The 18,334-nt window shown below is 34.3% G+C and overlaps 2 protein-coding genes across 3 annotated transcripts; both read left to right on the top strand.

Annotated features, from left to right (window-relative positions):
* LOC107608225 lies at positions 6,405-8,568 on the top strand. Of its 2 annotated transcripts, none has more exons than XM_021107299.1 (5): positions 6,405-6,613; positions 6,758-6,856; positions 6,970-7,053; positions 7,408-7,630; positions 8,052-8,568. In XM_021107299.1, the coding sequence occupies exons 2-5, from the start codon at positions 6,758-6,760 to the stop codon at positions 8,423-8,425; spliced, it is 780 nt and encodes a 259-aa protein (XP_020962958.1). In that variant the 5' UTR covers positions 6,405-6,613; the 3' UTR covers positions 8,426-8,568. The 2 variants fall into 2 exon arrangements, with proteins under 2 accessions (XP_020962958.1, XP_016165568.1); XM_016310082.2 differs by having other exon boundaries at positions 6,405-6,630.
* Positions 9,886-15,005, top strand: LOC107609236 (probable zinc metalloprotease EGY2, chloroplastic; the record flags this gene model as incomplete). The annotated part of the gene is given in 14 exon segments (XM_021107298.1): positions 9,886-9,996; positions 10,101-10,300; positions 10,416-10,482; positions 11,292-11,420; positions 12,095-12,145; positions 12,241-12,351; positions 12,432-12,506; positions 12,604-12,709; positions 12,810-12,903; positions 13,412-13,565; positions 13,898-14,105; positions 14,297-14,353; positions 14,358-14,396; positions 14,535-15,005. Coding segments are annotated over 14 exon segments (1,636 nt in total), but the record flags the coding sequence as incomplete, so codon positions are not given.

Below are 18,334 nucleotides of genomic sequence, written 5' to 3'. Positions count from 1 at the left end.
AAACTTCTTAAATAAGTTTTTTTTAAAGAAAGAGTTTAAAATATAAGAACTTTTATTAATAACAATTTTTAAATAAATTATTTTGTATTTAAAAAGTTATTATAGAAGTTCTTATTTTAAAGTTGTGTATTAAATATGAGTGATAAAATAGTTTTTAAAAATAGAAAAAGTCACATTTTTTTAACTTTTTCAAAAGCTTTTAAATAACTTTTTGAAAAGTTAAAAGTTTATCTAAAAAATTGTACCAAACACTATTAACGTAACTTTTTATAAGTCAAAAGCTAAAAAAAGTAGCTTTTGAAATTTTCCAAACGGACCCTAAGTATAGATAACCAATAATTTTTTTGAACAATGTGTGAATAATGTAAATTAATAGGATTAAAAGAGTAAATTTAATTAATAGCATTAAATTAAAGTATAATGTATTTTTATTTGATTGGTGGTTGTTCATATTGTTCAAGATAGTCATTGTTTACCTAGCATTTTCCTTCTAAGGAAAAGATTTACTAATAGAAGGAAGATGATTAAGCAAAAACATTCTACGTGAGGCAAGTGAGGAATTGCTGGGAAGGAGAGCAAAACATGCAGTGATGGAGAAAAATGTGACCGTACCATGGGGAATGGAAACTCAAGAGTCTCTTTGATTTAGACATGGGGTCTTGTGTGTTGAAAAATGCAATACGGCAATAACTCGTTATTACAAAAAATGTAGCAATAACCACTGAATATGTCGATCAGGCGTCAACTCTATCTATACTATTTTCAGAAACAAAGCCATCCATCACCATCAGATATGTTTAAATGTTGGTAGAATCTCACCTCTATCTATACTCTCATCTATTATATTTATTTTTATTTATACCCATTGTGACGACTTTGAAAGTAAAGAATTACTATATTAATATAGAGTTATAGTCTTCCTTAAAATACTAAGAGAGAATCAAATAGAGTATACAACCAATTAAACAATGTCTTTGTCTGGGTTGATGATAGTAATATTAAATAGTAAAAATTTTGAATCTGTCACGTACAACATGGTGTATTTCTACACCCACTATCTCAAATCTGGCATAAAAATTTTGATATGAAATTATTAGGACAAGATACATAATTAAGCTAAGGAAGGAAAGAAATTACATGAATAAGCTAAACTTAAAATTGATTCACGAATCAGCCAAAGCATATCACTATATAATTCGAACCAGTTTGGTTCGAATTAGAAAAACACGTAATTCGAACCAATGGAGCTCGAATTATGATGAAACATGTGATGGATGTAAGTCGAATCTATATGGTTCGAATTACAATTGAGTATAATTCGAACTAGATGAGTTCGAATTACTCAAGAAGACGGCGTTCCATGTAATTCGAAGTAAGTTAGTTCGAATTACATGATGATTTGAATTAAACCAATTCGAATAATAATAATAATAATAATAATAATAATAAGGTTTAAACATACTTTATTATATTAGGTTAGATAAAAATTAAACTATTTAAATAAATAATTTGGTGTCTAGAAGTCAAGTCTTAGAATAATTTTTTGAGAATTATTTATCATATTATAAATTCATAATTATGTAAGTATGTGAAGGATTTATTTTTTAAATTACGTTTTTAAATTAAATGGCTTTCAATATTATTAGATTGTCTTATTTTTAAATTGGTCAATTCATTTTATATTTATGTATTGTAATTATTTATTTTGTAACGAGTACAACTAAAATTTTAATAACAATTATTAAATTAAACATTGTTACTATGAGTACTATAAAAGTTTATAATGTACTCGTTACTAACCTATCACATAATAAAAATTTTAAAACTTTATAAAATGCAATTTTTTTCATAGATTAGTATTATCGAACTAATTGAATTCGATTTAGCATTGGCTCCATGTAGATATAATGGTTGGTGTATTAAAATAATTACATGGATTAGATTTATGCTATGAAATTTACATTCAATTAAAAATTTTTATTATGTTTAAACATTATTATTATTATTATTATTATTATTATTATTATTGTTATTATTATTATTATTTGAATTGGTTTAATTCAAATAATCATGTAATTCGAACCAACTTATTTCGAATTACATGGAACGCTGTCTTCTTGAGTAATTCGAACTCACCTAGTTCGAATTATGCTCAATGGTAATTCGAACCATATAGATTCGAATTACACCCATCACATGTTCTATCATAATTCGAGCTCCATTGGTTCGAATTACATGTTTTTTTAATTCGAACCAAGCTGGTTCAAATTATATAGTAATGTGCTTTGGCCGATTCGTGAATCAATTTTGAGTTTGGCTTATTCATGTAATTTCTTTCCTCTCTTGACTTAATTGTGTTTTTTGCCCAAATTATTACTGGAGATGTATTCTAAAATGAGATTGAGTGGTGTTATTCTTACAAATGGTGCATCTTTTATTTTTCGCACTGTCCAAGAAGATTTAATAATTTTTTTTAAATTTTTTTGTGCATCTCGCAAAATGCAAGAAAGCATTTTAAAAAAATTTGAAAGAATGCATCTCGCTTAGTGCAGGAAAGCTTTCTCTTTTTTTTAAATAAAAAATTAAATCGCTGCAAGAAGTGTCAACGACACTAAGTACGGCCTCACCACACTGAAATGTGAACTCTCTTTTAATATCATCAAATCCGTTAAAACCTTCGAATTATGTAATTTATTTGTATGATTTGTGTAATTTGTGATTTATCTTATTATTTTATTATTTAAATTTCTATCATTGAACAAATAATTAATAGAAGACAAAAAAAAATACCAAAATTATAAAAAATGAGGGTTGTCATGTGATTTTTGCAAGATTCAAAATCTCTAAATTTTCACATATTAATGCACAAAAAAAAAAGATCCACAAAATTGTAAGCATTTAATATATTGAAAATTTAGAAGATATCTAATATATCCTTTTTTTAAGTAATTTACATGGATAATAAAGTATGACTAACTCCTAAACACTCATGACAATAAAATTATATTTTTATTTTATAATTTTAATTTTATAGCAGTTGTTTTTAATATCTCATTAAATATTTAAATTTAATAGTTGGAACTGTATCTTGCCTAATGTCCAATTTATTGTTAAAATGTTGATTTTTAGTCTTTGACATCACTGTATGTTTGTAATTTTTTAAGTTTTTTAATGTAAATTTCTTGCTTTATTGTCTACAAATTAATACAATAGGCAATTTTTGTCTATTATACAAAAGGATCTTTTGTTATTGGAAAACAAACGCATCAAAGAAATTGAAAACTCTTTACAGATTTAGTAAGAAAATTTTGTCTCTTCTAAATCTAAAAAAGACTTAAAGGTGTGATGTGATTCTATTCATTTTTTATTCTTATTCCTAACATGTGTTGTATCCGCAGTTTTTCACAGTTTACATGATGCCAGCATCATTGCTTATTCTATGCGAGAAATTTTGACTTACTACCCACACATTCATTATCAACTTGGGCTACTGAGAGATATACATCACCAAAATCAAGTCAATATAAAAAAATAATTTCTGCTACAAAATTTTCTATTTTTTTTTCTTTTTTTTTTCACTCTCTTATTCACCACTATAAACTTATTTTGTTACACGCAGAGAAAAAAAATATTCATCTTCATCTTTATTTTTTGCTTTTGAGCTTTTTTTACACAACAAGGTGGAGTAAAAAAAAAAAAAAAACAAAAACTCATAACGCTAAAAATAACAATTTCTAGTCATCTCCGGTATTGTCATCAATAATCATAGGGTTTACCACCAATCTACTTGTTGTAACTTGTAAAGGATCTATTAATAATGTCCACCAGACTTGAACCTTGATTTTTGAAGATTCTATCATTTCTTTCTAACCAAATTGTCCAGCTGACTATAAAAAAGCTAACCAACCACTGCTTCCGTTCCATCTTTCTCGCTGATATATCCGTCCAACTTTCATAGTGTTGCTTGAGCGTACCTGAAATAGTTTATATCCTTCTAACAGCGAATAACCAAGCACACCACATCTGCCAAGTGAGCTCACAACCAATAAACAAGTGAAAATCAGTTTTAACAGGCTTATGACATAAAACACACATGTTATCATTCTGGTCAATAACACCTAATCTACATAGTCTTTCCCTTGTATTCACCCTACCAACCAGTGCAAACCAAGTAAGCAACTCAACCCTTAGTGAGACGAATCCTCTCCAAATAGTACTAGTGAAGCCATAGCTTGTGATATCTGCCGGAAGTACCTCTGCCTGCAATACCTGCACAAAGAAGTTAGTAGAATAAATACCCTTTTTTTTTTATCAAATTTTCAGATCACTCTGTCCTCTTTCTCAGTTGTCAGTTGCACTAATTGCAGAACCGCATGAAGTTGGTTTACTAGTTCCAGCTCCCATTGCAACAACTCTCGTCGCCACTGGAAATTCCAAATCGACTATAACCCATCCCAGAACCCACAATCCCCTATGACAGATCCTTGAAGATTTGAGACCGAGAAAAATCTTGGAAAAGTAACTTTCAGAGCACCATAAGGTAACCAACTATCCTCCCAAAAACGGATTATCCTGCCATCCCCTAGTTCCATAGCCAAGCTTCTGATTATCTTCTTTCTCACTTGTGGCTCCCTAATTTGTAGTTGACAAATACTCCCTCCCGTCCTCCTTACTCCACAAAAAGCGTTTCTGTAAGGATATTATTTTTTCTGCTACTGCCTTCGACATTTTGTACAAGTTGAGATAGTAAATAGGCAGGCTATTAAGAACAGATTTAATGAGAACCAACTTTCCCGCTTTATTTAGAGACTTTGCTTTCCACAGACTTAGCTTTTCTTCTACCTTGTCAATCACTGGTTTTCATGTCTTGATCAGCCTCGGATTTACCCCTAGAAAAATGTCAAGATATCTGACAGGTAAATATGTCTCTTTACACCCCAACAGTCGATACATCTGTCGTGCCCAACTCTGCTCACAATTAATCGGGATCAAGTTAGACTTGTTAAAATTAATACTCAACCCTGACATCATCTCAAAGCAGTGCCGCAACCGCTTATAGTTTCTGATCGTCTCTTCTTCAGAAGGGCAAAAAAGTATAGTATCATCCGCAAACTGCAAATATGACAACTCAATGTTATCTCTTCCAACCAACAATGGAGTAATGCGTCCATTCTGCATCGCCTCTCTAATCATCCTATGTAGAACATCTACAACAAGCACAAATAGAAAGGGAGAAAGAGGATCCCCTTGTCGTAGACCCTTTTCTATTTTAAAGGGTTTAGAGAGAGAGTCATTTATTAGGACCGATATAGACGCAAAACACACACTCTCTTTTATCCACTCCCTCCATCTATGACCAAACCCCATCGTCTGCAAAATAATATCCACAAAACTCCACTTGACTCGATTATAAGCCTTTTGGAAGTCTAGTTTAATAATTGTCGAGCTCTTTTTTCTCAACTTCAGCCACTGCACAGTTTCATATGCAATCAAAGCCCTACCCTGCACAAAAATACTTTGTGTTTCTCCTACCAACCCTGGCATTATCTTCCGCATCCTTCGAACCAGGATCTTTGATATAACCTTATAAACACAACTCACCATACTAATCGGCCTAAGGTCCTTGATTTCTTTAGCTCCGACAAACTTTGGCGCCAAAGCCACCCAAGTAACATTCGCATTCTTAGGTAAAACAGCTGACTGAAAGAATCCCATCACGGCAGCAGTGAACTTCCCATAAATATTCTCCCAACACTTCTTAATGAAATTCATATTATACCCATTACTGTCTAGTGTCTTAATTGATTCACAATTCCAAACTGCATCCTTAATTTCCTCATTAGATGGCATCCATTTCAATTATGCTGCATCCTCTTCAGTTATCCGGTTAACCAGTCTATCACGGAACTCTATCACTGACGACTTTTGAGCTGCTTGATAAAATAAAGTGGACTAAACACTCGATTGATTTTAAAGAATTTTAGATAAGATATTTTGATTTTTATCAAAGTTTTTTTAGTGTTTGAAATGAAATTTNTAAAGGGGAGTGCTAGGGAAACAATAAACATTTTGAACAACATGAACAACCACCAATCAAATGAAAATACACTACACCATAATTTAATGCTACTAATTAAATTTACTCTTTAACCCTATTAATTTACATTATTTACACATTATTCAAAAATCTTGTTGGTTACCTGTACTTTTTCAACTTATATTTAATAAAAACTATAAAATTATCTCAACTTTCATCCTTTCGTCCTTTCATGTTCATAGTATGAGCGCAGAGCGTACAAGGTATAACTTCCACTGACTTTCCTCATTTCCATTTCAAGACCATCATATTTATGCATTGCTGTCTTACTCATTCCTTAATCACAGTACTGTCACTGTCACACTGATCAAATGCATTGCATCACACAAATGGAAAACTTATTTGTGTCCCTTTGAATAACCCACCACCTCCAAATATTCATTACTCACTCACTTCTTTTCTATTTCTCTCTTTCTCTCTTTCATTATTTTTCCAACACCACCAACTCAATCATACCAAGAAAACCAGGTTCAGCTGAAACAAGAAAGAAAGCTAGCTAGGGCATGGCGCCAAGAGGTAGACCACGCAAAAAGGTCCTACATTTCACACACTCTTGATCGCTATTTCTTGGGATATCTATAAAGTTTCGATTTTTAATGCGTTTTTGATCATTTCGCATTTCCCCCTTTTCTTGATGGCATTTTTTTTTTCTGTTTGCAGATGGTTGGAAGCTCAAGAATGGATGCTGCCCTTGATGCAATGACGCAGTTTGGATTCGAGGGAAAACTTGTTCAAGAAACTGTTAACGAGCTTCTTGATGTTAGTCCAATATTATTATTATTTGTTAAATAAAAGATATGGATGTAAGAATGTGCCACGAATAATATTTTTGTAGTCAGTCTTAATCTTCTTGCTTTACTCATAATCTACAGGTTTATGAAGGAGCATGGCCTTTTATTGAGGATGGCTCTTACAATCTCCTAATAGAAACCATACTTGCCAAACAAGAAGACAAGGTTATTTGGTTTTTAATTCTTATTTTGTTTCCATTTGCTGCTTCATTATATGTTATGAAGTGGAAATTGTTAAGGTTTAGATATGATCAAGTCTTTACCGATGAATTATGTCAATGAAGTTACATATTTTCATTTTATTTGCTTGCTAAATGCATTCCTTGTCTTCTCTGGAAAATTCTGTTTTCTATAGTATTTGAACACCAACATTGTACTAATCTCTTTTACTAATTAAGTAAATTGAATGAATAACATGAATAACTATGCTAGACATGAATTAAGCCTAGATTACTATACACACCACTTTTTTTTGTGGATATAACAATTAAAATTTACATGAATCCTCCTCCAAACAAGAACAAGGAGGAAAATTTGCAGGAGAATACAAGAAGGGATGGGTTTGCTCTGACATCTTCAGCTGATGCTACTTTTGCAACTGGGATCACTGAAGTTGGATCCTCTAGCCTGGTGGTGAATCATGACCCTTCATTATTGCATGCTAGTGCTGATGGTTTGGACTCTGCATCTCGAACCAATGATCATGATCAAGATACAATTCCACCTTCTAATCAATCAATAGGTAATTGAATCCCATCCTTCATCACTTCCCTCTCATTGAAGTATATATTTGCATTCCCTGAAACAAGGTTATTATTCATTCTTTACAACTTAGACATTATCACTAAATGGCTAAATCTATATCTTTCTTCTTTGACAGTTGAAAAATCTTATATCTATCTTAATTAAACATAAGTACTGAATGAATAATGATTCATGATTGGTATTTACTCCTTCTCATCCTAAGTAGTATACTAAGCTGGTATTCTAGTCAATGGGATACTAAGCTGCAAAGAAATGATGAATAATGTAAGCTTCCGATAGAGTAAATTAAATTCAAATTGATATTCAGTTGCTTAAAAATGCTACGGTGCACAAAAAGTCAGACACCACGTATTTGTGTATAAAGCTTTTGCTAATACCAAACATTGTGTTGTTTGCAGATGTTAAGGATTCAACTGTTCCAGCTGAAAGAAAAGAACAAGATGAGCCAAACCCTGCAAACAATGTAAATACCACCACACAAACACATATGAACAATGTTGGGACCAGTTTTGTGAAGACTAACATGACTACATCCTTGGAAGCACCTGAGAAGGTTCAGCAACGCAGGCGTAAGCCTTGCTATGGTTGGATTAGTGATGATGATAGTGATGATGGCAAAGTGGAACTCATTCACTTGCCTCTTCCTCCATTACCTGAACACATAGAGAAGTTACTTGGGCAGAGTAGTAGTGTTAGTGTAGCATCCCAAACGAAAAGTAGAATCAGAAGAGGAATGCGCAAGAGTAGATGGGATGAAAAGCCAGATGTGTGAACATTGTACAAGCCAAATGGTGATAGTAATGATAGGGACTAACACACTGATGAATTAAATGAATACTCTTTAGTCTTTACCTTTGTATGATGTTGACCCAATTTGAGTAACTGATTTAGTTTATATCCCATTTAATATAGAAAAGGTGTGAGTTGTATATTTTGGAAAATTTATTTATGACTTCCTCCGCCTAAATTGTGATTAAATTGTGATTTTTACTTATGATTTTTTTTGTTTACCTTTTTTTTTCCTGCTTTTGAATTTAACTTTGTTTCTCATTGATATCAATTTAAATAACATTACTCCACTACAATATTTTACTGATAATATATAAATTTATAAAGAGAATAAAAAATTAGATTAATACCTAAACTATAATGGCTTGAATTATAATTTGTAATTGAAAATATCAAAAAGAGAAACAATGAAATTGAAAGATACATAGAGTCATAAAGAGTTATATTAAAAAAATAGAAAACTTAAAAATTTACCTTTTGATGAAGAAAAGATGACCACTAGAAAAGGAATATAAAAAGAATGTTGAAACTAAGAAGATGATTTAAAAGAATAAAGGAGTGATGACGACTGAGATTTGAGAATGAGAGAAGACTAAATTTGATTATGTTAACTAATAGTCAAAATGATAAAAAGATAAAGTGGATGAGACTTTAAATAAAAATTGCTATATGTATTATAATTTGGATATATGTTAGCAAGAAGCAATGTAACTTGGTGGTGTGAATGTTCTTCTTGTAATCTTGGAGTTAGAAGTACCAATCCCATGACAACCATTTTTTAAAATTTTCCAAAAATGGACTGGCAGAATCTAGATGTATCGTAGCTTTGCCTTCAGTTGGAATTAAACGGTTCGATTCGGTTTGATTTTTACTCGATTTGGTCAGTTCTGACCAGTCCAATATGAGTTTAACCGATTTATTCTGATTCTCTATTTTAAACGGTCCTGACCTTAGACCGAATCGATATAGAATTTTGTTTGCTAATTTTTTAATTGAACCAATTGATTCGGTCCATTTTAATTACTATGGATACAACTTTCTTCTTTGGTTGTCTATTGGAATGACGCATTCGGTCTCAATTTTATTACAAAACACTTTTTTCTTACCTACAAGCAATGGTGTTTAAACTTTAAAGTATTCAACGTTTAATAAGTGGAAAACTATAATATTGTATCGAACTTCGTGAAATTAAAATACAAGATACTGATGTAATTAGAGATCATATTTTACTTTTTTAATTGTTAAAAAAATTGAGGGATCCACTCTCATGTAAGTGCAGACATAACACAAGCTAAAAGCAAGCAGCGTTAAATATTCGCACACCTTGCAAGTTACATGCCTCAATAAATAAATAAATACAATTAAAACAGAAATATGAAAAAAAAAATGAAATCTCAATCCATAATCTTCTTACGTGTCAACTCCTGATTGGTTACCCAAAACTTCTCCCGCTTACCTATGTCCTCGAAGCACGAGAAAAAAAAAAGATCTTTTCGCGGTAACTACAAAAAAAGGGGGATAGCTTGTCTTCTCTTCTCTTCTCTGCTATTCATAGTACTAAATATACTATCGATTTTCACTATCTAATTCTAATACTTAAATTCAATCTTTCTTTTCAATTTCTCATTCTAATGAAGCTAGGTTTTCATCTTAATTAGGTAACTTCACCTATCTCTCTGAACGAAAAAACCATGAACTTCTCGGCGGCACCGTCAGCCACTTTTCGCGGGAATCTCGTTCCCTCCTCGCGCTGCGCCACTTGCTTTGAATTCAATCTTCGTTGTCAACTTCCTTCCTCCATTGGTTTTCGCCGCTCTCTACGGCGTTGGAGTTCCTTCAAGCTGAGCTCGAGCTTCAGGTAGCGGCTTTGCTTTCCATTCTCAGTGGAATTTGCGTTTTATTTGTTTATTTGTTTATTTTTTCTGAATTATTACTGATTCTGCTTCGCGTGGCGATGTTATTTTGGAATAAAGAGGGAAGAGACGAATTGCTTGTAGTGTTACTGAGCCACATTCAGATCCCGAGGGTGACAATGAGGAGGTACTTTCAGTTTGCTTTGGTACTATATCTGTTGGAGAATTTGTGAGTTGGTTAATTTGTTGTAACTGTCAGGTTAGTTAGAAATCAGAAGTTAGTTATAGTTAGTTAGTTTGTTTCAAATTTTGACAATTTGCTGCACTATATCTATTAGACTAGCATCTGTTATAACAGTTATTTTAGTTTCAGAAGTTAGTGTCAATTAGTTTCAAATTCTGATCATTGGTATCTTTTTTTTTTAGTTTAAAGATTCTTAGTAATATTCTTTTCAACTTCCTCTACTTCACTGTTGACTTCATCTTCAGGAATCAGGTTGGTTCTCTTTAGGCTCTTCAAAATGAAGTTTGTCTTGCTATGGATTCTTTCTAGTTATGTTAGGACTTGGCTTATTTGGAATTTTGCAAAATTGCATGGATGCCTTTATGAACCAAGCCAATTGAATTTGGATAAAGTTGAAATTTTGATAATGAAATATAGGTTTTCACATTAGTACGATATGATAATAGTAATTTTCTGTGCTATCTAAGATCTGAATTCTCAAATGATTTTCTGAATGATATAAAACTATAAATTAAATTTTATGCTTATCATAGCAGCGGCCAAACATGCAAAACATTTCATTTGGAATGTGAATATTTCAACAAATTAGATGTCAATCTTATTGGGTCGTTTATGTTTTTTATTTTTTATTGTTTTTTTAGTTGACCATTCACACAAAAACATTGTAGGAAGAATGGTCGTCGCTTCTTAGCTTTGCGTGCTGCCATTTACTTTTTCCTCAATAACATTTAATTTTTTTCAATTTTCCTTAGGAAAAAAAAGAACATAAAACTGGAGAAACACAACCTTTGCAAGATTCCTTTGAGCAAAGTAGTCCTCAGTCTGAAGATGTAGAACAGCTAAATAGTTTTAGTGAAAATAAGGATCAAAGTGATGTGCAGGTAATGTTTGACTTATTTATTTTTTGTTGCTTTAAATTTGGCAATTTGGTCCTAAATGGTTACATTTCCATAGTTTGTGTATATTCTATTTTCTTTAGTCATTATTTTCTGTCTTTTTAAAAACTGCTCAAAGGACTGTTAGTCATGTATATAGTGTACTCAATAATCCATTTGAAAAATTGAGTTTATTATCTAGTCCACTCATGATGTATGCAACAGGCTAATTTTGTTTTAGGCACTATTAAATATAATTCTGTTCCCTCTCTGTTTCTCCAACAGTAACTGTTGAAGGAGCAGGAAAATTAATTGATCATGAAGGATTCTGGTCGCCACCTGAATGTAGAAAATGTGTATAGCTATTGTCTATGTTATCTGGTATAATTTGTGGAAACCAAAGCATTTATGGAGGTACTTACTTTTGTTAGTCTCATTATACGACTAGTTGCTTGCCGTTTAGCATTTTAAGCATCTGGCTGACAGTCTAATAATAGTTCAGGAATATAACAGTCTCCTATTCCCCAAAAATTTGAACTTCCATCATCAGATTTGGTGTTAGTTGTAAAGAAAGAAATAGAAAGAGGAAAACTCCATCATTTTCATTTGGAGTGACAGGCATTGTATCCTCCAGCCCTGCTTTTGCTGATCTCTTATTCTTTGGATTTGTGATGTAACAGAGTGTGGATACCATTGAAGTTGCCAGTGGATCACCACTGCCAGGTGTGAAGGTGATTACATAATATGTTTAATACTTCCTGCATTAAAAGAGGCATACTTGTTTTTTCAACCCATTTTCTGCATTTCCGTTCTTTGTTCTAAACAGCCTCAGCAACTGGATGATGCAATAAAAATTCCCAAGGAAACTATTGAAATTCTTAAGAACCAAGTATTTGGATTTGATACCTTTTTTGTGACAAGCCAAGATCCTTATGAGGTGTGCATCGATCTTTCCTCCTTTTCTGTTTGCGCACGAAAATGTTCTTGTTGTTTTACGATCTTTTGTTTGTCTGCTAGGGTGGGGTGTTGTTTAAAGGAAATCTACGAGGGCAAGCTTCTAAAAGTTATGATAAGATATCAAAAAGGATGCAAGTATGTTACTTCGATATATATATTGTTTTCTGTAATTTGGTTAGGTGGATGTGCTACCAGTTCCGTAACTACAATTCTGCATATTTTTTTGTTTTAGGAAAAATTCGGAGATGAATACAAACTTTTCCTGCTGGTCAATCCTGAGGATGATAAGCCAGTTGCTGTAGTGGTTCCAAGAACAACCTTACAACCTGAGACAACTGGTACACTTATCTTGTGGCTGCAGAAAAAGTGGATTTTTTTTTTGGAGAAAATGAAGTTAGAGATAATTATTTGAACTTCTGGTGTTAACTGTCTTTGCAGCGGTACCTGAATGGTTTGCTGCTGGAGCTTTTGGACTTGTTACTGTGTTTACGTTATTGCTTCGCAATGTTCCTGCTTTGCAATCTAATTTATTGTGAGCAATTTTCTTTCTCCTTAATTTGCCACATTATATTCTTTAAACTCTTTAAGTTTAAATTTAGTATACGACAACTGTTTTCTTTGTTTCCTTTACTGACCTAGCGTACTTTATTCCATCCTCAGAACAGGTTTTACTAGTAAAAATGTTGGGTACGAAATTATTTATCTTTTTTTTAGTTGTTATTTTCTTAATAGGTTGTTCTTAATAAATACCTTGGCTTTTGACGAATTCTTATTCATTTCTGATGTAATATTTCATAAACTTTTTTCAGAAATTCTCTAGTTGCTGACATCAGTTTATCACATAGATGCTTCAGTTTTTCTTGCACTTTTAATCCTATAGTGTAAATTTTGTTTTATGCATATTTTTGAGGTATTAAAACTGCCAATTGCCGCATAAATCTGGATTGGTTAATAGCCTCCAATTGCTGCATAAAGATTTTTGTTAATTAGCTAGTTTTGCATTGCGATTTTTCACCCAAATGATGTTATTAATATTCCAGATCAACTTTTGACAATCTGAACTTGTTAAAGGATGGCTTGCCTGGGGCCGCTGTTACTGCTCTCATTCTGGGTATACATGAACTTGGCCACTTTTTAGTTGCCCAGAACATTGGTGTTAAGCTTGGGGTTCCATTCTTTGTTCCTAGCTGGCAGGTTGTATGATACAAATCTGTATCTGTTAAATCTTCTTTTAAATATGTTTCTCCTTAGTTTCTTTATTTAGCTGACATTGATTTAGTCCACCATATTCTCTGCCTACTCCCTGTAATATGTATTCCTTAAATCATTCAGAGTATGCATACTTGTGTAGAGCATTGATTTACGTATTGTTAATTAAGTATCCATTTGATCATGCATCTCATCTTGAAACAATTTATCTGTGTGTTTGTCTTGGCAAATGTTAAGTAAATGTACTCTTTATACGTACACTTTCTATGCTCTTCTATAGTATTGTACAAAAATTCTTATGAGTAATTTGGTGGCAGATAGGCTCTTTTGGTGCTATTACAAGGATAAGAAACATCGTATCCAATCGTGAAGATCTGCTAAAGCTTGCTGCTGCTGGACCAATAGCTGGCTTTTCCTTGGGTTTTCTGCTTCTGCTTTTAGGTTTTGTCTTACCTCCAAGTGATGGTCTTGGCGTTGTTGTTGATGCCTCTGTATTTCACGAGTCATTTCTTGCTGGCGGCATTGGTAAGACCATGAACTTTAGATAGGCAAGCAGAAAAAGATTTGATGAATTGTGCGTGCATTCATTTGTAGGTTGTAGCAATAATCAGATGAGCCTTTCTTTTTCTCCCTAGCTATGTCAACAAATTAAAGTTATTAGTCCCATAACTGAATAATATATCATTGACAACACTGACAATTTTTTCCCCCTTTAGCAAAGCTGCTTCTTGGTGAGGTGCTCAAGGACGGCACGCCAATCTCCGTCAATCCTCNNNNGATGGAGGGAGAATATCTTTTGCCATATGGGGAAGAAAGGTATCAAATCACTTTTAGTAATTTCCTTTGAACTAGAAAATATTTGAGCGAAACTTGTTTTGCAAGTATCATAAAGAGTTATACGATCAATTAGATCTAATTGCTCTTCAATGTTGCTAATGTAAGTGTATTTGGCAGGCGTCAGTTCGCTTGACAGGATTTTCGATTGTGTTGCTTGGACTCTCGTCTCTGATTGATGATGTAGCATTCTACTGGGTAGTTCTCATATTTTTCTTGCAACGAGGTCCAATTTCTCCTCTCTCTGAAGAAATAAGTGATCCTGATCAGAAGTATGTTGCGTTTGGAATAACAGTTTTGCTCTTAGGCTTGTTGGTGTGCTTGCCTTATCCTTTTCCATTTACAGATGAAACACTAGCAAGTTTCTAGCAATAATGGCCACGTAACTCTGGCAGCACTGCTAGAGAGTGTTCGTGCATGAAAGTTTTGAAAAATTGAGTGTACACTATAGGATTGTCAATGAATCGTAACCGTTAACGTCCGTTCAAACATATACTTCTCAAGATATCAAACATCATTGTTCCACACGTCCCCCTTTGTAATTCATGGAATTCGTTTATACAAGGACGTTTTCTTTTTTTTCTTTTTTTTTTTTCCCTCAATGTTTTCGACTTTTCTCCTCTGTTGGCCCCTTATGTAATTCCTGTTTTGATTTTTCAATGGTTTAAAGGTTGGCGGATTCTTCGTGTAGAAGCCACTGTCTTGCTATATATGTATACGGTGTCTGCTTTCTTATTGTGACAAGTGTGTATGCTAGGGAACCAGAGGTAACATTTTGCAGTGGATGTTCAAATGCAACAGCTCACGTGATCGATTAGCAACATCTCCAAATCTAATTGAGGGTTTAGATGGGTTAATTAAGGTGAGATGGTAGTGGGACTGTGTTTAGTTTTTTTTCTTTTTTTTTTTTTGTTAGTACGTTCCAAAAAAAAAAAAGACGTTTAAATTTACTCAACTGACCTTATAATATTTTTGGTAGAATGAGGCGAAGCGAAACAAAACAAATCTATATCATGGGAATCATATCCACTCTCACAAGAGACGAGTTGGTGGGCGGCACCAGGCAAGGAACGCGGAATACATTGGAAGAGTTGGGATAAGATAGCTTTTTTTTTTGGAAAGAAATAGCTCAACATTTTAGTAGAGCAAGTACATATAGACTAGGTGCATAATTTACAACAACTCCTATGTCATCTCCGGCATAGCCATCGACAACGTGAGTTATTTATCATACCATTGTATAGCACATGTAAACGCTTGATCCACACAATCTGCAACTCCTGTTGTTTTACTCTGAAATATAGCTTCATTCTGTCTTAGCCAAATAATCCATATTACTGAGAAAAATCTCACTATCCAACTCTTACATTGTTCTTTTTTACTGGCATATATCTCCAACTCTCAAAGTGATCTTTTAAATTACCTGGAGCAGTCCACTCCTGTCCAAACGATGAGATCCATGCACGCTACACCTTCCAAGAGAACTCGCAAGTAACAAATAAGTGTTGGATATTTTCAACATCCTTCTTGCACAACACGCACAAGTTATCGTTCTGTTGTAGGATTCCCAGTCTACTTAGTCGATCCTTTGTGTTGACCCTCTCTACCAAAACAAACCACGCGAACAACTCGACCAGGGGTGGAACTAACCCTTTCCAAATTTCCTTTGTGAATCCATAGCTCAGAATCTCCTCATCCAAGGTCTCTTCCTGCAAAACCTGCACAAATGAGTTAGTAGAATAAATTCCTTCTTTATCAAACCTCCACACCACTCTATCTTGCACATCTGTTATTAATCTAACAGAATGCAAGACTTGTAGCAGCTGGTCCAATATATCGGTCTCCCATTGGCGTAATTCTCTCCTCCATTGGAAGTGCCACACCCACTGTATCCCATCCCAGAACCCACAATCTCCAATTACTGATCCTTGTTGGTTTGAAATCAAGAAGAGTCTCGGAAAGGAGTCTTTCAGCTTTCCCACTTGGAGCCATGTATCCTCCCATAATTTGGTGTATCTACCATTTCCTACTTCCATAGCAAGGCCATCAATCATCTTCTGCCTGACATGTTGCTCCTTTATTTGTACTTGACATATGTCTCTCCACGGGCCTCCTCGCTTTGATAATGCCTGAGTTGACAACAAATGATTCGGATTCAAATTATTGCAGGAGCACACAATCTTCTTCCACAGAGGACATTCTTTCTTTGAGAATCGCCACCACCATTTAAACAGTAAAGCAGTGTTACAGACTACTGCATCGCCCACACCCAACCCTCCTAGCTTCTTTGGAGCCTGGACCATCTCCCACTTCACGAGAGCCATACCCGGTCTTCCATCATCCTTTCCCCAGAAGAACCTCCTTTGCAAGGAAATGATTCTACGTGAAACCGTGTTTGGCATCTTATACAAGCTCAGGTAGTATATAGGTAGACTGTTGATCACCGACTTGATGAGCACTAGCTTTCCCGCCTTACTAAGCACCTTTGCTTTCCACAAGCTCAGTTTCTCCTCCACCTTATCCAAAACCGGCTTCAAAGTTTTCACCAACCGTGGATTTGCTCCCAGGTTAATGCCAAGACACCTCACCGGTAAAGCTGCCTCCTGGCACCCTAGTAGTTGACACATCCGGCTGACCCACTCCTGGCTGCAATTTACTGGTATTAAGTTGGACTTTTCAAAATTAATGCTCAATCCAGACATAATTTCAAAGCACCTCAGTAGTCTCTGATAGTTTCTCAATGTATTCTCTTCCGGCGGACAGAATAATATAGTGTCATCAGCAAATTGTAGGTGTGACAACTCTATATTATCCCTCCCGACTAAGAGTGGAGAAATCCGACCGTTCCTTACTGCCTTTCCAATAATCCTGTTAAGCACATCGACCACTAGGACAAACAAAAAAGGCGATAATGGGTCGCCTTGCCGTAGGCCCCTCTCCATCTTGAAAGGTTTCGACGGTGACCCATTAACCAGAATGGATATAGATGCCGAGCTAACACACTCCCTAATCCATGACCTCCATGTTCTACCGAAGCCCATCTTCTCTAATACAGTATCGACAAAACACCATTTAACTCTATCATAGGCTTTATGGAAGTCCAGTTTGATAATTACTGATGCCTTCTTTTTCTGTTTTAACCATTGCACCATTTCACATGCAATTAAGGCTCCATCATGTATCTTCCTCCCCTTCACAAAGGCAGTCTGTGATTCCCCAACCAAACCTGGCATCACGCTCCTCATTCTTCGAGTCAACAATTTAGAAATAACTTTATATACACAGCCAACCATGCTGATAGGTCTGAGATCTTTAATCTCCTTTGCCCCAATGAATTTCGGCACCAACGCTACCCATGTGACATTAGATTCTTCTGGTAGTCTTGCTGTCTCAAAAAAACTTATCACAGATGAAGTGAATTCCGTTCCTATCTCGTTCCAGCACTGTTTTATAAAATTCATGTTGTATCCATCACTTCATAGAGCCTTAGAAGATTCGCAATCACACACTGCCTCTTTCACTTCCTCCACTGATGGTAGTACCTCTAAGCCTTCCGCTTCTTCCCTCTCTAATCGATTGACTAATCCATCCTTGAAGCTCACACTTGGAGAACATTCCTGGTGGTACAGACATTTATAAAAATCACTGATAGCAATTTTGATCCTTGCTTGATTTCTCACTAGCCTCCCATTAATCTCCAAGGATTCAATACGGTTATTCCTTCTTCTTGCCGAAGCAATATTGTGGAAATATTTCGTGTTCCTATCCATCTTTTGAGCATGTCGAGATCTTGACATTTGCTTCCAGTGAACATCTTGTCTCACATACCACTTTTCACAGCATCTCACTAATGCCCTTCTCCTTGCCTCCATTGTCCCATCATAGTGTCCGCTATTAACCATATCATCCACCTTCTTTAT

The sequence above is a fragment of the Arachis ipaensis genome, chromosome B07 (assembly GCF_000816755.2).
Source record: "Arachis ipaensis cultivar K30076 chromosome B07, Araip1.1, whole genome shotgun sequence".
Lineage (NCBI taxonomy): Eukaryota > Viridiplantae > Streptophyta > Magnoliopsida > Fabales > Fabaceae > Arachis > Arachis ipaensis.
The sequence above is the reverse complement of the archived record's forward strand: the minus strand, read 5'-3'. Positions and strand labels throughout refer to the sequence as shown.